Source organism: Pteropus vampyrus, unplaced genomic scaffold, assembly GCF_000151845.1.
Source record: "Pteropus vampyrus isolate Shadow unplaced genomic scaffold, Pvam_2.0 Scaffold270, whole genome shotgun sequence".
Lineage (NCBI taxonomy): Eukaryota > Metazoa > Chordata > Mammalia > Chiroptera > Pteropodidae > Pteropus > Pteropus vampyrus.
Genome location: NW_011889051.1, coordinates 948,358 through 972,525, shown reverse-complemented (window position 1 = coordinate 972,525; position 24,168 = coordinate 948,358). Strand labels below are relative to the sequence as shown.

At 44.8% G+C, this 24,168-nt stretch overlaps 2 protein-coding genes across 2 annotated transcripts in view; one reads left to right on the top strand and one right to left on the bottom strand.

Annotated features, from left to right (window-relative positions):
* Nucleotides 1-6,099: 6,099 nt before the first annotated feature.
* On the top strand, nucleotides 6,100-15,506 carry WRB (tryptophan rich basic protein). The gene is made up of 5 exons (XM_011375309.2): nucleotides 6,100-6,324; nucleotides 9,739-9,904; nucleotides 10,736-10,803; nucleotides 12,421-12,535; nucleotides 13,580-15,506. The coding sequence occupies exons 1-5, from the start codon at nucleotides 6,223-6,225 to the stop codon at nucleotides 13,651-13,653; spliced, it is 525 nt and encodes a 174-aa protein (XP_011373611.1). The 5' UTR covers nucleotides 6,100-6,222; the 3' UTR covers nucleotides 13,654-15,506.
* A 5,537-nt stretch (nucleotides 15,507-21,043) lies between these two features.
* The window catches only part of LCA5L (LCA5L, lebercilin like), a 22,517-nt gene continuing 19,392 nt past the window's right edge, over nucleotides 21,044-24,168 (bottom strand). The window contains exon 7 of the mRNA XM_011375308.2: nucleotides 21,044-22,059. Within this exon, the coding sequence (XP_011373610.1) occupies nucleotides 21,365-22,059 (695 nt within the window). The 3' untranslated portion in view covers nucleotides 21,044-21,364. The remainder of the gene's footprint in view (nucleotides 22,060-24,168) is intronic.

Genomic DNA, 24,168 nt, shown 5'->3' with positions numbered 1-24,168 from the left:
CCCTAAAAACAGCCTTGACTACAGCCCCTGCTTTGGCTCTGCCTACTTTCGACAAGCCGTTCCAACTCTTTGTGACTGAGACTAGAGGCATAGCGAAAGGGGTCCTCACCCAGACTCTGGGACCATGGAAGAGACCCGTCGCATACCTCTCCAAAAGACTGGACTGTGTTGCAGCAGGGTGGCCTAATTGCTTGCGGGCCATTGCGGCCATGGCCATCCTCACCAAAGAAGCCCTGAAGTTGACTTTAGGGCAGACTATCCAGATTATAGCCCCCCATGTGGTGGAAACCATGCTCTGCAGCCCCGCTGATCATTGGATTTCAAATGCACGGATCACTCAATACCAGGTTCTTCTCCTCAACCCCCAGTACAATTCTTGAAAACTTCTGTTCTTAACCCAGCCACCCTTTTGCCTGATGATGACCCTCAACAGCCATTATATGATTGTCTCGAGCTTTTGGATAACATCACCTGCCTCAGGCCAGATCTGACTGACGTCCCGTGGCCACAACCGGCTGCTACACTGTACACCGATGGAAGCAGCTTCATCGCAGAAGGAGTCAGGTATGCTGGGGTGGCAGTAGTTACCGGAAGGACTGTCATCTGGGCTCAGGCCCTGAGCCACGGAGTATCAGTTCAGCGAGCCGAACTCATTGCTGTGACCCAAGCGCTCTGATGGGGTAAGGAGAAGACAGTTAACATCTATACAGACAGCAGGTATGCCTTTGCTACTGCACATATTCATGGGGCACTCTATAAGGAGAGAGGATTACTCACCTCAGAGGGGAAGGAAATCAGGAACAGAGAAGAGATCCTAGCTCTCCTGGAAGCCATCTGGCTGCCTAAGAAAGTAGCTATCATACACTGTCCAGGTCACCAGAGAACTGAGTCTGAGGTAGCCCGGGGAAATGCCTTTGCCGACCGAATCACAAAGGAAGCTGCCCGAAAACCAGTGGGGCCTATTGACGTTCTTCCAGTTCTGCCTCCAGAACGCTCTCAGACTCACCCGTCTACACCCCGGGGGAACTTGAATTATGCAGTAAGCTAAAGGGGGTAGAAGGACGTACTGGGTGGATCCACCTCCCAGATGGACGCACCCTAGTACCCAAGCATTCACCTAGGAGGGACAAAGTTAATTGAACTTTTGAAAAGAGACTATTATATCCCAGGGCTACACAAAACTGCCAAAGAGGTAACAACAAGATGTCATATTTGCGCCCAAGTTACCCCTGGGCCTCCTGTTGAAGTGCAAATTGGATCAAGACTCAGGGGCCAAGCCCCGGGAGAACATTGGGAATTAAATTTTACAGAAGTAAGCCCTGGAACTTTTGGATTTAAGTATCTACTCGTGTTCATCTACACCTACTCAGGATGGAATGAAGCCTTTCTAACTAAGAGAGAAACTGCTCAGGTAGTAGCTAAGAAATTGGTATCAAAAATAGTACTCCGATTTAGCTTGCCATTAGCACTGGGGTCCGACAATGGCCCGGCGTTCATTGCCAAAACAAGTCAAACCTTAGCCAAAATGTTAGGTATTAATTGGAAACTACACTGTATATATAGACCTCAGAGTTCAGGCCAGGTAGAAAGAATGAACAGGACGTTAAAAGAAACTTTAACCAAGTTTAAACTTGAAACTGGCGAGAACTGGGTGAGCCTCCTCCCTTTTGCCCTTCTTAGGGTGAGATGTACCCCTTACCTCCAAGGCCTCACCCCATATGAAATCATGTTTGGGAGACCGCCACCTCTTCTATCCAAGATAGGGGTAGAAAAGGTGACTGAAATTCACAATTTCTCACTACTTAAGTCCTTACAGGCACTACACTTGGCAAGAAAAGAGATTCAACACTTAGTCTCCACCATCCGGGAGAGCCCTGGACAGTCACTTAAACCTCATAGCCACTCTCCTGGTGACTGGATGTGGGTGAAGAAGATACAGCCAGCCACCTTTGAGCCTCACTGGGACGGACCCTTTCCTGTCATCCTCACCACTCCCACTGCGGTCAAAGTTGCTGGGAGACGCCATTGAATTCATCACACCCGCAGCAAGGCTGCTCAACCACCACCAGAGACTGAGAGATGGTGTGTCCGCCCAGCAGGAGACCCTCTCAAGATAAGACTCTCGTGGGTTTAATTATAATTGGATTAATTGCCAATAATAATGTAAGAGGGAATCCTCATCAACCTTTGCAGGCCAAATGGGAGTTAATTAGATCAGAAACAGGGGCTCCCATATCGATTAATCAGACTATGTATCAGCCTACATTCCATGTAGATCTATGTGACATACTAGGAAAAGGATTTAATACTATACCCAAAGATTTACCTAGGGGTCCAGGAGCTAGTTTTCGACTGGCCCCTGGTATGGTTGTGGATATCCAGAACGGGAAAGGGGTGTCCAACAAGTACAATTATATATGTGCCCTAGAGAGGATCAAAGCACTTGCAATAAGCCTAATCAATATTATTGTGCCAATTGGGATTGTGAGACCATAGCCCCTGGAAAAATACTGACCCTTTCCTGACTCTCACCCGTCCTAGTCAATCCTCTTGTACCACCTCAGGAAAATGTAATCCTGTCATTCTCACTGTGAAACAATGGACAAATCCGTCCTGGCTTACAGGGAAAACATGGGGTCTAAGGTTATATGTTTCTGGAACGGATCCGGGGTTACTCATAACAATTCAGAAGAAACCAGTTAAGACCCCCATACATCCGATTGGGCCGAACTCATTTCTGAATCCAAGTCCACACAGGCCAAGACCTAAGCTTAAGATTATGACCCCTGCTCCAAGCCAAGGGTCTACCCATCATGCCCCTAGGATAAGAGCAGCTCCTAATACTCCACAGCTGTGTACAAGTTTGCTAATACTAGTAATCCAAATATCACAGATGATTGTTGGTTTTGCCTTAATCTAGCGCCCCCATATTATGTAGGACTGGGAGCTATTGCTGTTTTGGGAAGTAATGAAAGTACTATAAGAAATCTGTCTGCTCCTAAGAATACTGTATGCCCCTGGAGAAATCACCCAAAACTCACTCTTGGAGATCTCCAGGGACAGGGAACTTGTATACACACCTCTTCGTATCATATTAATAATTCTACTTATAGAGAAAATTGTAATACAACTATGCAGGTGAATTCAACATCTAACAACTACTTAGCTGCTCCGAAGGGAACTTGGTTTGCTTGTAATACTGGATTAACCCCTTGTATCAACCTTAACTACTGCAGAGAAAATGCTGGATTTTGTGTCCTAGTTCATGTCATTCCTCAGGTCTACTTTTACTCTGGTGAGATGGGGCAAGAACACTTCCAATATCTAAGGGCCAGAGTAAGAAGGGCTCCTATTTTAGTTCCCCTTTTAATAGGAATAGGGGTAGCAGGATCTACTGCAGTAAGAACGGCAGCCCTTGTCACTGGAAATTCCAACTATAAGGCCTTAAGCCAACAAATAAATGAAGACCTATCAACTCTTGAAAAATCTATCAATCACCTTGAGACCTTTCTTAACTCCTTGGCTGAAGTAGCCCTGCAGAACAGTAGAAGACTAGACCTTCTGTTCCTAAAACAAGGAGGTCTTTGCATAGCACTAGGTGAAACTTGCTGTTTTTATGCTAACCATTCTGGAATTATACGAGACAGCGCTATGCTAATAAGACAGAGGGTTAAAGACAGAGAAGAACGACTTAGGCGTGGAGAATCTTGGTATGAAGGACTTTTTAATAACACGCCTTGGTTAACAACTCTCCTGACAGCCATTACAGGCCCCCTTATTCTAGTCTTCCTGGGTCTTTTGTTTGGGCCCTGTGTAATTAATTGGATAACTGCCTATGTCAAAAAGCGGGTACGGGCAGTAAAACTCATAGTTCTCAGAACTCACTACCGGCCACTCCAGATTGAAGATTCAATGGTTTGAATTCCTTCGAAAACCAGTGGGGAATGTAAAAGTGGAAATTCTCCAGTTTCAGGGAGGGGGTATCTCCAGGCACCAGCCCCAGAAGTGCAACATTCCAAGGTGCAGATGATAAAACTGTCTACTAGGCCCTGTTTGACCTGAGAGTTCCCCGGATACATTTATCTTTGTACAAAACGTTAACGACTAACTTCTGCTTCTTGTAATCTGCTTATTCAAGGATGTAGTAGGAGGCTTTATAAGTTGCCTCCTCTAGAAGCTCGGGGCTGATTTCCTCTAACCCTGCGTGGTAGAGAGTCAGTCGCTGGCCGGCTAATAAAGGCTCATAATTAATCTCAATTGGCTCTGTGGGTCTTAGAATCGTTTGCGCCACAACAAGATTAAAGCAAAATGCGTACTAAGGAAAGGAAGTTCATGTGTGGTTACTCTCTTTAGCCTGAAAGGCAGAGGCAGAGGAGGAGCTGCCGTCACTCTTCGCGAAGTGGTTTCTCCCTCTAAGTTCTTCTAAATCTCTAGTGAGTAGAGCACCCAATAGCCTAGCTGCAGCTTTGGCTGGTCCAGCTGAAGGGGAAGGCTGTGAGGAGAGGCAGTCTCCAAGCCTGTCTCTTGTTTTGGTCAGTTCACCATCACCTACCAGCCAAGATGCCTTTTCATGGAAATAATTCACTCTATTACTATTAAATAGCTTCACTTCACATGTTTTCTTGAAATAGAAATTTGTAGAACCACAGCTCCTTGATTCATTTTAATTAGGTATTAGTCCTTAGACTCCAACTAGATGTCTAGAAGAGGCAGCTAGACATCTTTTGCTTTATTTACTATACATCAATGTGAATTGGGATTATTTTGCTGTAAAACCTCATCTTCACCTTGTGGACAAAAAAGGGGCCACATACTAAACCTGACAACTCAGGGGAGGCCAGCATAGTAAGCCCTACAAACTCAGAGATTGAAATCAACCACATAGAATGGTCTGAATATAAAAATTCCTAACTAAAAATGTGTCATAACAGGTGGTCACATCCTAGGCCTGTAGCTTCCTTGACAAAGGTTAATCTTTACCTTAAGCGAGCCTGTCTATTGTCTTTTTGCATCTAAGATAACATACCCTTGGAATGTCAGAGTAGTCCCTTTTCTGGACCACAGAACCCCTCATTGTTATCATGTTCCCTGAATACCACCTCTCTATGCTGTAAATGTTAATTATTAACTCTCCTTTACGCACCAGTGTAAAAAATGTGTCTCTCCATTCTACTTTTTATCCAATCCCAGACATTTCCCCATTTTGCTTTCTCCTGACCTAACCCTCCTTATATTTCCTTTGAGTCTAATGTATAAAATAAGCAGCAACACTGTCATTCTAGGGAGCATTTTCATAAGCCCTTGAGATTTTGCTTCCCCGCAATTGTCATCGGTTTGGCTTAAACAAACTAATTAAAATTCCCATAGGTTCGGACATTTCTTACCTTGGCAGCCCTAAATGTAGGTTAAGTATTTTATTCCAGGGTGATTGTAAAGCGATTTTTAAATTTATTTTTGTTTTTATTTATTATTATTATTTATGCCTGCAGCACCGTCTTCCTAGGTGGTCTCTCATTCAAGTCCTAACCAGGCCCGACCCTGCTTAGCTTCTGAGATCAGACATTGGGCTTGTTCAGGGTGGCATAGCTGTAGACCATGGACTGTGGCTCCACTGGGGCCGGAACCCAGGACCTTCTGCATGTAAAGCAGACCTGCTAACCGCTACACTATGGAACCAGTTCCATAAACAGTGATTTTTAATTCTTATTTTTCTTTTTTTGAACACTTATTTTTCAGGTATGCGGTTTTATAAATCGGTCAGGTTTATTACAGTGCTTATTTTTGAAATGCAAACTTAATACACTACATATGCTTACAAAACATTTCTTTTTACAGTTACCTGCTATTACACGTATGGCAATTTTCTATTTCTAGACAGATTTACTTAGGACTAAAAGTGAGTCAATTTTAAAAACGCACTAATTACATCATAACACAAGTGGACTGCAGACACAACCCTGGAGAGATGGTAGGAATTTGTCTCCCTGGCCTTAAGGGAACGGTGGGCGTGGGTGCAGAGGCTACGGAAGCCGGGAAGGCCGCCGCGTAAGCAGCCGCGTTAGCCACGACCGTGTGAAAAAGGCGGCCCCGCCTTCCCGCAAGTGCGGCGCAGTGCGCAGGCGCGGCGGACGCGCGCGGCTCGCTAGGCCTCGCTGTGCGGGATCGCGGGCTTGGTCCCCATGGAGCTGCCGTAGCGGAGCTCGCGCGGTCGGGGCACCGGGGATGAGCTCCGCGGAGGCCGACGGCTTGGCGTGGCTGCTGGTGCTCAGCTTCGTGTTCGGGTGCAATGTCCTCAGGATCCTTCTTCCGTCCTTCTCCTCCTTCGTAAGTGGCCCACGGGGGTCTCCAACTGGCCGCGCGAGGGCCGGATTCCGGCCGCAGAAGCGTCTCGGTTGGGCCGTTCTGGGTTTTAAGAAAGAACTACCTGGCCACCCCAGGCCACATTTTCACGTGGCAGCAAGCCTCAGGCTGGGGGTTCTCAGTGGCCCCCGCCATCCGCACTCATGCCCCTTATTTCCTGGTCCTTGCGGGCATGGAGCAGCCCCCGGCTGCTGCGGGGACAGCGCCTGGCGCGGCGCGGCGTCCAGGAGGCCTCGGCCTTCCTCGCACGGAGTGGCCGCTCTGCCAGGTCCCGGAGACGGATCTCGATGCTGGAGCCGCCCATCTGGCGGGTGGGGTGAGGTGGCCGACAGTGTAGACCGAGAATCTCAGCACTGCGTGCTGTTTCCCGTATCCAGAGGTGCAGCGGGCCCTGGGGAGCGTTGTGCCTGCGGGGCGTTTTGCCAGGGCACGAGTACCTTACCTCCTGTCCCGCTGTCACAGCTGCTGTGAGGGGTGACTGTCACATCATCCCGTCTTCCTTTTCCCTCCCAGAGGAGTCTTACTCAGAAAGTCATCCCGCGGGGTGGAGATTTGGTCCTTGGTTTGTGATCCTCCTAGTGCTGCTCCTTTGCCTACTGCAGCACGAATAGGGGGTTCGCTGGCAAATTTGATGGGGTGCGTGTGTCGGAGAAACATAGGGAGCTGTTCCCTTAGGAAGGGCGCCCTCTCTTGGCTACAGCGGGAATGAGAGGCTGTCTCAGACTGAGACTAAAAATATTGGTTGCACATGTTGTAGCCTTATTCTTGTATCCTTATTCTGGGAAACAGTTATTCCTGCTTTTTTCTCCTGATATAAATGGCTGGTGGGGGCAGGATTTCTACCAGTATTCATTGAGTGCCTGTTTTGCATAAAGCTCTATTTTACGGCCTTACTAGCCTTATTCTACCAGTATTCATTGAGTGCCTGTTTTGCATAAAGCTCTATTTTATGGCCTTACTAGCCTTATTGTTCTGAGCCGTAGGGATTTCTCTCTGAACCCCACCCCGTTCAGAATCTTTCCTGATGCCGCCTAGTCTTTAAGATGATATTGCAAGTCCTTAGCGTTTCATAAAAGACCCTTGAAGAGCTGGCCCCTGCCCTCTTCCTTCTTTTAAAAAAACTGTGGTAACATAGAGGTAACGTAAACTTTACCGTTTTAATAATTTTTAGGTGTAGAGGTCATTAACATTAGTGCATTCACACTTAGTGCAGCGTTCACCACCATCCATATCCAGAACTTTGTCATCTTCCTAAACCCAAACTGTAACCATTAAAATACTCCCCAATCTCTCTCTTCCCAGCAACCATCATGCTGCTTTCTGTCTATATGAATCTGTCTACTCTAAGTAGCTCATATAAGTGAAATCACACAGTATTTGTCCTTTCCTGTTTGGCTTCACTCAGCATAATGTCTTTAGGAGTCATCCTTTTGTAGCTTGTGTTAGGATTGCATTCCTTTCTAAGGCTGAATATCATTCCATGTATGTGCATAGCACATTTTATCCGTTTATCTTTCAGTGGATATTTGGGTCATTTCCACCTTTTGACAATCATGAGTAATGCTGCTAAAACATTGGTCATCTTTGTCTCTTCTTTAGAGAAATGCCTATTCAAGTCCTTGTCCCTTTTTTAAATTGGGCATCAGGATTTGTCCCCCAGTGGAAGGGCGCCCTCTGTAGACTCACAGCAGGAGTGAGGGGCTATTTTTTTATTTTTATTTTTATTTTTGTCGCTCCGTTTCGAGTGCTTTATATATTCTGGATACTGACTCCTTTTTAGATATGTGATTTGCAGATATTTTCTGCCGTTTCGTGGGCTTCCTGTCCCTCTTTCTTGAGCATCACGTCCATTCTTCCTATGTACCCCATCCCCTTTTACCTAACGTTGGAGCCATAGGCAACTAATCGCACTTGCTCAAAGAGGCTGTGAACTGTGCGTGCTTTCTTATTAGCTGAGGCGGAGGTTGAGTACATGTTTGCGATATTGCGGCAGCTGTAATAAGTGAGACCTGTCATCATCCGAGGCTTCTTTACCAAGCCCACACCAAACGCATTCTCTGCAGCTCGTCCATTGTCACAAGAGGTTAGTGCTGTTGTCTAGACCTGGTTAAGGCTTGCACAGTATGAGTATTCATCATTTAGATGAGAGAGGATTGGGTTTGACCTTGGATCCGTGTCACGTCCTCTGCTGCTTCCTGCAGGCTGTATAACCCGTCTAACCGCAGACAGCTTTCTTAAAGCTGTTTCTCCTGGGTTTTAGCAGTATTTGTCGGGATTGTTAGCTGGGTTCAGAAGGATAACACGGAACGATCTTAGCAGAGTACAGCCTTACTGTTGGTGCACAAGACAGGGAAAAGTGGGCATCAGTTCCACCTGGGTTTGTGGTGAGGGTCCGTGAAAAGCCGCAAGGAGCGCGCCAGTCCCGGGTGGGGGCAACGCTGCTCCTGCACGACCATTCGAGGCCGCCCCGTAGCGGCCTGGCTTTCAGGGTGTAAGTGGGAGAGACGCCCCAGGAAAAGCCGTGTTTGGCTGGGAAGGGGCCACACCCTTACTTCAGACCGTGACTCCCTGTAGTGTTTCTGATGCTTTCTGTCCAGCCAGAAGCAGGGAGAGTGCGCTCGGCGTGGGGTGCAGGGGGGCGTACTGCGCAGGAGCCCTGGGACTGGCAGAAAACTGGCTCCCGTTATCCTCGCTGTTTCTCTGATTAATCCTCTATAACTACCCTGCCGTCTCCACCGCCGCCCTCTGCAGGGTGGGGCTCTGACACCGTGTTTGGCTGGCTGCCTCCTCCTGCCTCGAATGCGCCCCTCACCCCGCCCGGGCTCTGACTCCCATGCCAGGCTGCCCTTTCTCGGAGACCCCAGACCACTCCGCCTGGCTCGGACCCCCTTGCCAGTGTGACCCGCTGCGGGGATGCCCTCCTCACTGCACGTGGACTCCGAGTCGCCGCGCTGGGCCCCCGTCTCCTCCTGGCTCCCTGCACCCCCACCCTGTTCTGCCCTCCTAATTTAGGAGGGAATTTCTTCAGGGAGGGCAGAAAATGCCAGGTCCTTGTACCGGAGTGACAGCTGTGGGGATGAAACGATTTTCGTTTTATAATTACAGTTTTACAGTAATAGTGAAAGTTGTATTTGTACTATTATAATCCACGGGCGTGTCTGCAGGAGCTAAAATATGATGTGAATAGCGATTCAAATCGGAAGGAGTTTCTGTTTTTTGTGGTTGTCATAGGGAGCAGGAGCAGGACAAGGCAGCAGAGGCTGGCTATCTAGGTAAAGGGCAGCTTGCCAGGTGGAAAGGGATGGGTCGGCGGAGGAGGTGGGGGAGAATGTGTAACCCTCATGGAAAGGCGCTGATGCCAGCTGTCCTCGCCACCAGATGTCCAGGGTGCTGCAGAAGGATGCAGAGCAGGAGTCCCAGATGAGAGCCGAGATCCAGGACATGAAGCAAGAGCTGTCCACTGTCAACATGATGGATGAGTTCGCCAGATACGCCAGGCTGGAAAGAAAGATCAACAAGATGACAGATAAGCTCAAAACTCACGGTACTTTCACTTGTCGTGTGGAAAGCTTCGTAAGAGCTGATTCAGAGAGGAATCTTTGTATAAATGTTCGTAGAATATGTGTGTTGATTCCTGGATGTTCTAAATGTCGATATAAACTTTTAAGTTGTCTAGAAGAAACCCAATAACAGTTAATACTTTCTCTTTATTTGCTGGTAACTCTTTGCTTTCTAAACTCAGAAACATCCAGGATCCTCTCGGAGTTCCTTCAGAGCCAACTTGTTACGCTGTCATTTTCAAATTCAGCACTTTTCTGAGAGAGGCTTAGACAGAATCTTATAGTGGATACTCAGGGGCTTTTTCCACCCTCTAGAGAATTCCAGCAGTGTCCTTCTCTGAGGGTAGGGCTCAGTGCTCACTCATCTTTACGTTTGCCCTGCCCGTAGCAATCCGCAGTGATGAAGGCCGTTTCACAGAGCTCCTGTGCGCTGAGAGCGGGCACGGTGAAAGAGCTGTCCCCATGGCTAGCAACACGTGCAGAGGGACCCACTAGAGTCCCCTTGTGGGTTAGCGTGCAGTGTAGACTGGGAAATCAGGGAGGAACATTTAGTCCTGTTGGTAAGCGCACTGTAAAAAGAATCTCTGATTTAGATGAATGACTTTAAGGGTTTTCAAAATTAAAGCTTCACATCTCACAATCTGTGTGTGATTCTATTTTAAATAGTGACATAATGGTGACTTTTAAGAAGTTCAGTTTTATGTTTATCTGCATAATTAGAAAATATTTTGGGAGAGGAAGTAAGTACATATTCAAAGAGATACTTGAATATTTTCAGGACCGAGGTGATTGTTTCTTCCCGTTTTTCCTTCCAGTGAAAGCGCGGACAGCTCAATTGGCCAAGATAAAATGGGTTATAAGTGTTGTTTTCTACATATTACAAGTAAGTGTCCTTTTGTGCCACCTGGGGTCATTGAGGTTGAGAATGGACCGTGCTCTGGGACATGCAGCCCCCAGCATCCAGGTGTGGGAATTCGGGCTTTTCGACATTCCGCTGCTGTGCCTCGGGGTCCTGCCAGCGTGTAACTCTGAACGGTCTGTGAATTTATGAGTTAGACTCAAAGAAAGCCTTTCTCTAGATTAGAGGGGTGAAATATTGAGATTTTAAAGCAAACGAGTGCCGAAATAACTTCTCTGGAGTTCTTTATGTGGCCCTTATTCCAGTAGGGGCTTGGGAGGCCGGGGGGTGAAGTGATAGAAACTTACTCGAACGTTGTGTTTTGTGAGATGGTCAGTGATTTTGGCCATTGCTTCTTTCGTGGTGTTCAGATGTGTGACTGCTCTCCAGGTAGGTAACCCATTGTTCTCGTTAAAGTCTAGTACCGTTGATTCACAAGTTTCTTATCTGGGGACTTTTCCTCGTCCACCTCCTGTGGAACAGCTATTGCTTCCGCTGCCGCTTTGCCCTGAGGCTGCGATGTGCTGTGTACACACTGTAGTGGCTGCTTTAAATGACCTCTGAGTGGTCTTTACTGGGATTAAGGATTCAAGCCAAACCCCCCAAAGCCCAAGTTGTTTGCAGACAGCAAATACATCCACCGTGAGGCGCTGTCACTTTGATAGGAGAGAGTTTTCCCAGGGACTGGAATTAAGCCAGAGGTCCTCTTGTAAGCATCCTTATTTGGCATATTCAGGGCCACAAAAGAGGATGGAGGACGGCGGGAGGAATGCTCCTCTGGAAGAGAGGGAAAGAACTCATTTCCCTACCCACCATTTAAACTCCCACGGGCCTCCTCTGCTCACGGACGCCGACACTCGAGTGTGGGTGGGGAGTGAGTTCTTCAGGGGTCTTAGCGGCGAAAGATCGCTTTTGTCACGAGTAAGGTGTCTTCAGCATCGTCTGGCGACTTAGTGGACATACTCACTGAGGAAAGAACACCTGTGTTAGGGGAGACCTTGGTTCATTTGTCAGCTAATTTAATAGCGTATACAGTTGACCTTTGATCAACGTGGGTTTGAACTGTGCCGGTCCACTTAATACATGGATTTTTTTCAGTAAGCGTATTGGAAAAATTTTTGGAGATCTGCGACAATTCAGTAAAACTCGCAGATGAACTGTGTAGCCTAGGAATATCGAAAATATTAAGAAAAAGTTAGGTATGTCATGAATGCATAAAATACATATACCTGTTTTCTTTATGATTTTATTAATATTTTCTCTAGCTTTATTGTGAGAGTATAGTACATAATACAACATACAAAATACGTGTTAACCGACTTTATGTTATTGGTAAGTTCCAATCAACAGCGGGCTGTTAGTGGTTATGTTTTTGGGGAGTCAGAAGTTAGACTGGGGTTTTCGACTGCCTGGGGGTGGGCACCCCAAGCAGTCAGCTGCCTGTTGCATTGCATTGGCGGCTGTTGGCCGCAGGGACCGGGCGGATGGGGCTTGCGGCCGCGGGCGTAGAGTTTCCCCAGTTCGCGTCTGCTCCCCGTCTTCCTGTGGTGACGGACTGCGTGGCTGGCAGGTCATTCCCACCCACCAGCGGTGTCTTTGCAGGCCGCCCTGATGGTCTCGCTCATTTGGAAGTATTATTCTGTCCCTGTGGCTGTGGTGCCGAGTAAATGGATAACTCCGCTAGACCGCCTGGTGGCATTTCCCACCAGAGTAGCAGGTAAGAGTTTTCTGGAAAACGGAGTGGAGGGATATGGGTAGGCTCACGTGCAGGTGTGCGGTGGCAGACGAAGTCAGCCATCATCCCCATCATCCGTGTCTCATCCTCACGCAAGGCTTGCAGCGAAGAGAACTAGAGAAGTCCCTTGACTTGTCTGAGATGCCTTAACCGAAGTGTTAAGTAGCAGAGCAAGAATCCAACCCAGGTGTGCTTCCGGATTCCACCCGGTACCTGGGGCCGGGACCCTCTTGACTGAAATGCCACTTCTTACTTCCGAACCCGGGACGCTCAGCCCTCTGCGTCGTTACAGCTACCGGCTGTTCTTTTGTTTTTGAACGATAATTTCTTTTGGATGTTGAAAGTAGTACCTGTCATTGTAGAAAAACTACAGATACAAGGACAATTAAAAAAAATCTCATTAACTCTGGATGGCCCCTCTTAACATTGTGGCATATTGGTTCCAGTCTTTTTTTCTATTTGTCTTTATATAGTTAACGTCATTTGGCACGTGTAATTTTTTGCCCCTTTTTACTGTATGTCGTAAGCCTTCTCTCTTATCAATAAACTTTTCTTTATTAAGAAATTTTGAATAGCTCTTCTTCATTTGGATGTGTCATAATTTACTAATTTTCCCATGAAAGGATATTTATTTAGGTCCTAATTTTTTCCATCAAGACTAATGCCGCAGCACACATCCTTGTCGTCCAGGTCGTGATCCGTGATAACGCTGGAGGTGAATTACTAAGTTAAAAGGAATGACTATTTCAAAGATTTCCAGTTTAGCCACGCCCCTTTGCCTAATCCCGCCCCTTTGCCTAATCCTACCCCTTTGCTTTCTCCTTTGCTAGACCTGACCTTGAGGGCAGCACTGGTGGGCTCTCAGTGTTACTCAGTCGAGGAGCCAGAGGCCACCGTGTTCTGGGCAGCCAGTCGGCGGTGGGCTACTCCTGCAGCTCGCCTTCCTGTCCCTCATTTATCTGTGCAGTATAAAGCTTTGGGGGGACTCCTGGCATTCTCTCTTACGTTGCGTTTCTTAATTTTCAGGTGGTGTCGGAATTACCTGTTGGATTTTAGTCTGTAACAAAGTTGTGGCTATCGTGCTTCACCCTTTCAGCTGAAAAAGAAGATGAATACAGCTATGATACTTTTAAACATGGATTTTCACTTAGTTTCAAAATCTGATTTGTATTTTTTTTTTTTTTTTTAAGAAACGAAAGCACACAGGTTAGTTCTTTTGTTGAACCTGTTTGTTTTTGGACTTTATGTGAGATCCTTATAAGAACGACAGTTTGTACACGTGTCATTGAGCCGGGAGGGCCTGTGTACCGGCCAGCAGAGTGCCAGGTTTGTGCTAAGAAGTGTGTGATGTGAGGGGCATGTACACGTTACTAGCGATTTGCACTCTTGGCGTATTTTAAAGGTCACATGGCTAATTGGAAAGTCAGAATTTTCTAATAACTTAAGTCCTTTAAAGACTTCGTGTTATTTTTAATCCAGATTAGAAAGCAACTTAATATTACTACTAGGATTTAAAAATTTGTTTTTTTTACCTCATGCGGTACTACTAAGAGGATAACACTAACTGACGTCGCCCGTGCTTTTTTCTTCTGTTTAAAATGTCGTTTGTCAGGCAAGCCTTTGTGTAGTATTATCTACTTATTTGAAGCTGTTAATTTTTCATAACCGTGTTTTGTAAATATGTTCACGAGACCACAATGCATTGTTTTGTGCTTAAATTGCATGTTTTGTATTTAAAGCATTTCCAATGAAGTATATTTTATAAGCATTTAATATTTATGCTTCATAGAATGAAACAAAGATAAAAACTGAACTGGGAAGTCTGATTAAATTAATTTAAATGGATACGTGTTGCCCATAAAGTTTAATTTTGCTAAATATTTTTAAATATACCTTTTCTAATTAAAATCTTTGCAAGTACTTATGCGACTTCCTTCCTTACAGCCACTTAGTTGATATGACCAATCTGTAACTGACAAGTGGCAGGGGACTTTAACCATGAACTAAGTGGCCATGTTAAAGCTAAATTCTATCGCTAGTTTTTAAAAGATCATATTCGTATTCTCGCGTTCCCCAATAATCTAATACTTAGCTCATTATTTCTGTTAATTGTACTGCGAACAGACAAAATACTGTGCTTACTTTAGTTTATTGTTGTGAGAATGGGTTTCAGGTCTCCCTGACCATTCAGACTAAACTGGCACCAAGTAGACATGGCTTTAGGAAAGGCTGCAGGTCAGGGAACACAGCCGTATTATAGCGTCCTGGAGGACCTGGACCCCCAGCTTCCACTGCCCCAGTCTCCTCGCAGGGCACATTCTGGCCACAGGGGGTGAGAAGGCAACCTGGCCGCGAGAAGACAGAGCACAGGGAGGCTGCGGGGTCTGGGGTCCCTCAGAGGCCACAGGCCTGACAGCCGGTTTCAGTTGCCGCAGGCATAAATGTCCCGTGGTGCAGTCGCAGCCACGGCCAGGTGGAGGGCAGAGGGCGGCCAGGTGCAGTCTGCAGGGACGTCCTGGGAACACTACTCTGTAGGAGGGCTCTCTGATGAGACCCTTACTTAGCTCCTGAGAATACGTTCTTTTAGTTAATACCGCAGAAATTGTGAGAAATATCACTGAGGCTAGAGGAAAAGACTTAGAGTTCACAGCTGTTAACACCTTCCACATACATTAATAGTTCGTGAGGATTAAATAGGGGAAATGTAACTGTCATGTTTCATATCATGGTGGGTTTTCAAACGCTGTTTGTTTTTAAGTAGGTAATAAACGTGGTACTGAATTCAAAAGATACAGAAAGGGATACACTGAAAGGTATTTTCCTACCCTTTACTGTTATGTCACCTAATTTTCCATTGTTACCCGTTTCTTATGATTCTTCCAATGATAGTCCACACATTTATGGATGTTGGTATGTGTGCTTTTAAAATAAAATTCTTTTAAAATTATAATAATACTGTTTGCTACTTTTTTTTTTTTTTTAAATTCTACTTGGAACATGCAGGAAAGGAGCAAGGGAGCCAGTCCCCCGCCAGTCCTGCGATTGCTGCTGTTAACGTTTGTGCTTTTCCTTTTTTCTTGTATATTTATGGATAGCTATAGGTTTAAATAGGTTCCTATTTAAAAATACCTGGTATAGTTTATAGCTTTACTGAAAAAAGACATTGGTTTGATTTGAAATATCCAAAGCTCTCTTCATGCCAATTGCATTTGCTTTATATTTGTGGTAAATCAAGCAGGAGAACCTTATCATATACAAATCCATAATCATTTCCGTAGGGGGTTAACATAGTACTCCAGTTGCTGGCACAGCGGGTGAGTGTGGGTGTGTGTGCGCGTGTGTGCATGCTGACCTCCGATCTATATTTTAGAAAACCTTTCAGACTGTTTATAATGCCTTTTCTGACCACCTTAGATGATAAAAATTTCTTTTTTCTTCATCTGAATGTTTTAAGTAATATCTTTGTGAGTGATTTGTCAACCCATTTGTGGTATCTGCTGTTGTGTGATTTTCCTAATGTTTCAGATACTATTTTTGTGATAAAGGGTTTTGATTCCAGTGGTGCTGCAAGTGCCTTTAGGGCCAGAGACTGTTCCTTCGGCTTTTTATACCCCTTCCAGCATGTCTTAAGTCAGTATCCAGGAATATTTAACTTAAAAAACCCCCACCCAGCGGTCTTCCACCACGGCCGGGCATGCCTTTTACAGGGAGTGTATTTCGTCCAGAGTTGTGTTGTGACCAGTTAACAGTTACTAGGAGAATTTTCTGGGGTGCTCTTCATCTACACGTCCTTGAGGATAGCGTACTTTAGTGGTGTCACCCGATTCAAAGCTGCTTGTGTGGTTGGTCTGCATGCCCTGTGGGTCCCAGGGTTTGTCCTCTGGGCTCACTGTTCTGGTTCATACGGGTCAGCTTTTCGGCCCAAGCATTTGGCATATAAAGCATGCATCTCTCTTCCAACGCTGAGCCCTCCTGGCCTATGAGTTCAGTCTTAAGTGGAATGAATATTTTTGTCGTTTTGTTGTTTTTGTTGTTGCGTTTGGTGTTCTACGTAAGAATCCATTGCCAAGTCCAAGGTCACAAAGATTTATACCTATGTTTTCTTCTAAGAGTTTTATAGTTTTAGCTCTTCCACTTAGGTCTTTGATCCTTTTTGAGTCATCTCTTGTATACAGAGTGAGGTAGGGATTCATCTTTATTCTTTTGTATGTAGATATCCAGTTACCTAAGTACCATTTGTTGAAGACTATTCCCCGTTGAGTGGTCTTGGCACGCATGTCAAAAATCAATTGACTCTAGGTACATGGGTTTATTTCTGGACTCTCGATTCTATTTAATGTATCTACATGTCTAGCCTTACAGCGATACCACATATTTTGATTACTGTTGCTTTGTAATAAGTTTTGAAATCAGGAAGTGTGAATCCTCGAACTTCATTCTCCTTTTTAAGTTTTGGCTATCCTTTGCAATTCCATATAAATTTTAGAATCAGATTGTTAATTTCTACAAAGAATTTAGCTGGGATTCTGATAGGGATTGTGCTGACTGTGTAGATCACTTTGGGGAGTATTGCCATCTTAACAATATTAATTCTTCCAATCCGTGAACATGAGATGTCTTTATATTTATTTAGATCTTTAATGTTTTCGACAATGTTCTGTAGTTTTCACACGATAACTTTTGCAGTTCTTAAATTTATTCATAAGTATTTTATGCCTTTTGATGCTATTTTAAATGAACATTTAACAATTTTTTAAAAATGAAAGTTTTTAAAAATTTCATTTTAGATGATTGGTTACAGGTGTGTAGAAATTGATTTTTGTACATCGATCTGTTGCTCTTCAGCCTTGCAGAACTCATTTATCGGTTCTAATAATTTTTCAGTTGGATTCCTTAGGATTTTCTACGGACAAGATCATGTCATCTGTGAATAGAGGTAGTTTTATTTCCTCCTTTCCAAACGATGCCTTTATTTTCATTTCTGCCTAATTGCTCTGGCTTGAACCTCCAGTACAATGTTGAATAGAAGTGGTGAGTTTGGACATTATTGTCTTTTTCCTTATCTGGTTTTGGTATCAGGGTTATGCAAGTCTCATAAAAATGAGTCGGAGAATGTTCCTCCTTTTTCTATATTCTGGACCAGGTTGCTTAAGATCCGATTTATTTATTTATTTTTTATTATCTGATAGTAAAAACTGGGTTGCCTTATTTTTATTGGAAGATTTTTAACTACTTATTTTAATTTCTTTAATGGTCATAGGGTTATTCAGTTTTATGTTTCGTCTTGAGTCGTGTTAGGTATATTAGTGTATGAACTTATCCATTCTCAACTTTCAAATATATTAGGATAAAATTTTTTATAAATGCCCTACATGGGATAGAAAATATACATTTCGAAATTGTTGGGTATGGTCTTCTGTATATGTCCATTAGATCAAAATTACCATTTTTCTGATTCAGATATTTACCTTTACTGGTCGTTCTTTATTTGCTCAGCTATCCATTACGGAGAAAGGTATGTACAGTCTTACACCACGATGTCGCTCTGTCAATTTCTGCTTTATGTTTTCAAGTTACTATTTTACTCTTCTCTTCAGCACTGTGAGAGTCGTGACACTTTAGTTCCAGTGCATTCCTCCTGATGTTTATGCCACTCGTCATGTATTCGCGTGATATATATATATATATATATATATATATATATATATATATACACACACACACATACACACCCACACACACAACACTTTAGCTGTATCTTGTTTTCTTTGTAAATCCACAGGAGATGATTGTATCAACAATGACGTTTGTTTAGAAGTACACATTTACCACTCTGGCATATAGGAGACCTTTTATCTCAAATCATGTTCCTTCTGCCCGAAGTTTATCTGTTGGAACAGGGGTTAAGGAACTGTAATTTGCAAAAGCAGAGAGCAGGTTGGACTGGGAGTATAGGCTGCAGTTTGTTTATTTTATTGGGACACAGCCATGTCCATTTGTTTACGTATCATCTGTGTCTGTTTTCATGTCACAATGGTGGAGTAGTTGTGACAGAGGGTATATGGCCTGTAAAGCTTAACCTATTCACTCACTATCTGGGCCTTTATAGAAAAAAATTTGCTGATCTCCGCCTTCGAATTTCCTTTAGTGAGGCTCCGAGGGTGGCAGTCTGTTTTTGGTTCTCTGAAAATATGTGTTTCTTCCTTATACTTGTGGTTGTTCCTTTGATGCCAAGCTGCTTTTTGCTATGTCGTTCGTTGCTTTTAAGATTTTCTCTTTGCCTTTAGCACTCTGCAGTTTCATGAAGATCTAGGTCGGTATGAATTTCTTTATTTTAATTTCTGTTTATTTTGCTTGGAATTTATTGGACTTTCTAAAGTAACGGATTGATACTTTTAGTCTGTTCTGGAAAATTTTCAGCCTTTCTGTCTTTAGATATTTAGTCCTGCTCCATTCTCTTCCTCCAGAAATTCTGAGTAGATGTTTGTTAAACCTTTCACTCTGTTTCTGTCCGTTAACCTCCTCCCTCTTCTCTCTCCTCTTCGTCTCTCTGAGCTTTAATATCGATCATTTAATGTGCTTCAGATCTGCTTTTTTTCTTTGTTCACTCTGGTCCCATCTGCTGTTAAGCCCGTTTATTGACGTAATTTAAATTATATGTCTTCTGAGTTCTTTGTCACGTGCTGAGTTGAGTTCTTGTTCTTTATATTTTCAAAAACTTATTTAAACATTTTATTTTCTGCGTATAATGATTCTAATGTGTGGAGTCTTTGCACGTCTGGTCCTGTTACCTGTTGTTCCTCTTGGTTCTCTCGGCACCTTTTCTTGTGCTTTATGCTTTTCAGACCGAAAGTTTGTTCGTTTGTTTGTTTTTATCTGTGGGAATTTCTTGAAGCCTGGGTTAAAGGTGGGTTCTTCTTCCAGAGAATATTTGCATTTCTGTTGCTCTGGGGGTACTACCAACCTAGAGCTCTTTAAACTTTGGTTTTAGGTTAGAGGGACCACACAGGCTATCAAACGAGATGAGGGCTGACTGGCTACAGAGTCTTAGAGTTTTAGACAATTTTCTTAGCTCATTGACGCTACAGGACCTGGACGTCCTGTATTCTGTGGGAGGGACATTCTGTTAGGCTCCTATTTAGGCTGATTTTGTCCTGGACTCTTTTTGAGGCTCATTTCTCCAGATTTGGGCAAATACTCTACAGGGGAAAGCTGACTTCAGAGGTCTGCTTACCGGCTTCCCTGGCTGCCGCCTTTCACTAATGTTTATCTCCGAATAATTGATTAAAAATATATTTGTTACAGTTAATACAGCATTTTATGCTTTTTTTTTTTTTTAAAGCAGGAGTGCCACAGTACCTTGTCTACCAAACTACAGGAAGTGGATCTCTTTTTATTTTAAAACATTTTTCCTCTTGATTATAAAGTTATGTTCATTATAGAAAATCACAGTAGAAAACACACTAAAAATAAAAATTGGCCAATCTCCTTCCTCAGAGATAAAAGTTAGCATTTTATTACTCTATAACTTTTCCTATGCATATAATTAAAAAAAAAAAAAACCTTAATTAAATGACTAGAAAGTAATGGGCTTAGATTTTATTTTTATTAAAAGTTCCGTACAGAAGCACTTTTAGTTAGCTCTGATTTAATGTTATGATTTGTGCTTTTGCTGCGGGTAGGCATAAGAAAAGATCCTGTGAAAAATCCTCCATCTGCTTAAAGCGGGAGTATTCATTGTGATATTATAGTGTTACACCATTTCTAAGAATCCTTTTAGTAAATCTCTCCAGATTTCAGGGCTAGGCGATCATGTCACATGACGTGCACCTGCGCATCTCACGGCATCGCCGGCCAGAATTCTAACTCCTCCCTCTCCCCTCTCCCCCCATTTCCCCCTTCTCTTTTTTCCTCCACTGTAGTTTTCATAAAGATCGAAGCTTATGCCAGTCGTAGTATATTTATCCCATCTCTGGTTTTCAATATAATTCTTCACTCCCTTTTAAAAGTTTATTTTCTATTCTCAATTTTTAAGTGCGTTACTATTACACGCCAACCTATAAACATCTTTGGATAGTAAAGTCTAAATTATAAATAAGTCGCTTTTATAAATAAATGAAAGTAAGTTAACCAATTAATGTTGGGAGTACTTAATATATTCTAAGTGTAATGAATGTATTAATTAGGACTGAGCAGCCAGCTTGAGTGGACACTAATTATACCAATATGCTTTTTTTTTTTTTAAAGAACAAGATGAACAGCAAGATCAAGGTATAGCTATGCAATGAATATAAATGAAAGATACTGGATCTTAGGTGGATATGAGGAAGGTGTCACCCTCAAAGGCAGGATATTCAATGCCCAGTTTAGCTATGCTTTTTCATTTTAAATAAAGAGAGTCTTCTGGTCATTTTGTACCCTTTCAAAGCTGCTTCCATGTTTTTAAGTTACAATGCAATTTGATTGCTGATATAATTCTTATATGTTTGAGATGTGTATGTCTTGGGTTGATTAATTTACAAGCTATGGAGTCCCATAGAATATTAAAGCCAGATAATACAAATCGGTCTTCCAGAAGATAATGGACATGTTTCAGTTATAGGGAAAAAAGATGTCATTTTGTATTTGAAATGTTGTTATTGTCTAATAAACAATGGATTTTAAAAATCAGATTAGCAATAAAACCAAACCTTAGTTATCTCAAGTCAATTCAGGTACTGAAAATACACACACACAGACTAAAATTACAAGATCAAAGGCACAAAAGTAGCAGAATATTAAACCAGAACGTATTTAGAATACTGATTTTACTTAAATGATTATTTTTAGTTTTCCTTCTGTAGACGAAGATGACGTAACAGAATTGACCACAGTTACTTTAGAATCTCCGAAAGCGTGGCTGGCGGAGGCCTGACTAGGAGGTAGAGGATGCGGCGTCATACTTTTCAAAGTGTCCTCGGACCCTCCGATGGCGGCAGGACTGGTGCGGTCACTTTTAAAGACACAGCCCGACCCGAAGAGTTCTTCCATGAGGCTGCTTTTCTTCTCTCTGAACGTGGTCTCTCTGGCTTTGGTCCTGGACGCCTTCCCGAACGAGAACGAGGGCTCGTAGGCGGCGGCGGGGGGCGCGGGCCCCGGGCCCGCGTCTGCGGGGCGGCGCCGGCCTGTGCGGTGGCCCGTGCCCGAGGCCGGGAGCCCCTGGTGCAGGTTCTCGGTGGCCTCGGTGAACGAATAGTGCTTTCTCGGCCTGACGGGCGGCTTGGAGTTCGGAGCAGCGCCCTTCCCCGGGGCCTCATCCGCGCCGCGGGGCTGTAGGCTGCTCGGAAAGGTGTCTGGGGCCGCCTCGTCTTCCCGTTCAGGATGAAGGACTTGAATTCTTTCTGCTGGTCCTTCTTGTTCTCTGGTGAAAGTGGTTTCCTTTTCTGGATCGTCGTTTTTCTCTCTCTGTCTTTCCATGTTCTCCGGAGGTGGCTGTACTTCCATATATTCCTCTTCCTTTGAGAAATCTACGTCAGAAAAATAGTTCATAGGTCTTTAAAACGAGTGGACTTTTATTTCAAGATGGCATGCATGTTTACTATACTTATTTACACCTCCTGACAAGCACACTAAAATGACAAAAAGGTAAGAAAATAAACACACGCAGCACTAGAGTAGGGGGAAGGGCGCTATTAACAAGCGTGGAATGTTATATTCTAGAACATTCCAAAATAAGAATCATGAAACCCAAAGAAAAATGGTATTCGTAAAAGAACTAAAAGTTGCCCATAAGTTATTAAAATTTTTTTTTAATTAAAATTATTGATGGATGTTCAAACATCACTAGCTTGGAAACGGCCAGTTAAAATGAGAATGTTTTTCACCCATCCGATTGGCAAGTCATTTCCAGAGAATATGGGCAAGTCGGAAGCTTCGTTCCCCTTTGGTGGGTGTACAGATTGGTGTAGCTTTATGTGGGTGGCCATTTGGCTGTCTCCAGATTTTAAGCAAGCATACTCTTCGACTCAACAACGTCACTTCTAGGACCAAACCCTGTAAAAACACACAGTCTCTTCCTCCGTCTGCCTACAGAGGTGGCAGCCATCTCCTACTCGGCGTCACGACTGCTCTCAGAGCCCAGACGGTCAATAGGAGGACCAAGAGGTTCACCCGGCACCAGTCAGACAGGTATGTCACAACCACGCGCAACCAAGGGACCCCAGAGGCGCCGACAGACCCGGATGCCCGGCGACAAGAACACAAAGCACTCGCCGCCAGCAGCTTTCACAAGTTCCTGGTCCGCAGTGTCATCGTCACCAAGCTGGACGGGCGACGAATCTCACTGTGCTGAGAGTGCCCCGCCACCTGGACGGACCACAAAGCCACTGCACAGTGAAGAAATTAATAGACAGCTTGTGTGCACATCGTGTGTGTGTAATAAAACCATAAAGTCCTAAAAACACACACACAGAGCTACGCAGCGTGGGGATGCTTACCGCGGCATCCCCATGGGTTAGCAACAGCCAGACCCCCTAAACGTCTGTCACCGGGGTCCTGGTAGGTGAACGGTGTCATGACGTGGTCGAACCTGCTCAGCAGGAAAGCTGTTCCCACCCCGCTGCCAAGTGGGACAGCCTGTGGACGGGGACACGGGCTTGCCCTTACCCGGGGCCAGGCACCAGCAGCCCCCTGGGAAAGGCCTGGGCAGGCACAGACGCGTCCAGCGCCACGTCCTGACCAGACCAGGCCACTGTCTGTAAACCGGCTCGGCCAGCCGTTCTGGGGCAGAGTGTGGACAAGGCCGAAAGGGCGGGCGAATTGTCTCACGTGAACACATTCTGAAATAAAATTGCCGATTTGTACTCCAGGAAAATGAGAGAGGAATTCTAGAGAGAGAAAGAAATGTGTCTCAAGAGTGCGCGGTGAGCGTATCCTTCCCTCTGAAGTTCCCTGACACTCCAGAGAAGAAACAAAGCTTTCTAGGCCGACACGGGTGATGGAAGGGACCAGTGACCACCCAAGGCACGGGAACGCAGTGTCCGTCCGCTCCACGAAACTGCCCCGGCGGGTGCCGCCACGCCTCTGTGTAATCCAGGCGTCACTCCGAGGCCAGCGGGGCCCCACACTAAGGTGTGACCCCAGCCCCGGGTGGCAGTGGCCATTCCTCCCGTGGAGGCCGAGCTTGCCCAGCGCGCGCGGCTTCACGCAGAGTTCCCTCAGCAATCATTAAATGTGAAAACAATGTTAAGGGAAGGAAAAGGGTCTCCCACCTAGAATTTTCTTTCTAGCCAATTATTAGTGAAGGGTAGAATAGTGACATTTCCAGATCAAAGGTACGCACACCTGCCTTAAGTGCACCCATCTCAAGAAGCTAGTGGACATGATGGTGTTTACCAAGAAAGAAGACGAGGTTAGGAAACATGCCACCATTGAGTCGGGGGAGGTGACGGAACCTGCGGGAAGCGGGGGTCGGGAGGTGCCAGGATGTCACAGAGGCAGGAGGGCCACTGGGCAGGGGCGGACGGGCTTAAGCATAGAGGGCCGGCGTTGCCAGACTCTGCTCGCCACCCTCCCGGTGCCGGCGCCGGCGCCAGCTGGGCAGGTCCTCGCAGGTGCTGACCGCTGCCTGCGGCAGA

Coding starts and splice junctions, on each gene's coding strand:
- WRB (XM_011375309.2), top strand. CDS start 6,223: ATGAGCTCCGCGGAGGCCGACGGCTTGGCGTGGCTGCTGGTGCTCAGC. Junction 6,325..9,738: donor TTCCGTCCTTCTCCTCCTTC/GTAAGTGGCCCA, acceptor CCTCGCCACCAG/ATGTCCAGGGTGCTGCAGAA. Junction 12,536..13,579: donor ATTTCCCACCAGAGTAGCAG/GTAAGAGTTTTC, acceptor CTTAATTTTCAG/GTGGTGTCGGAATTACCTGT.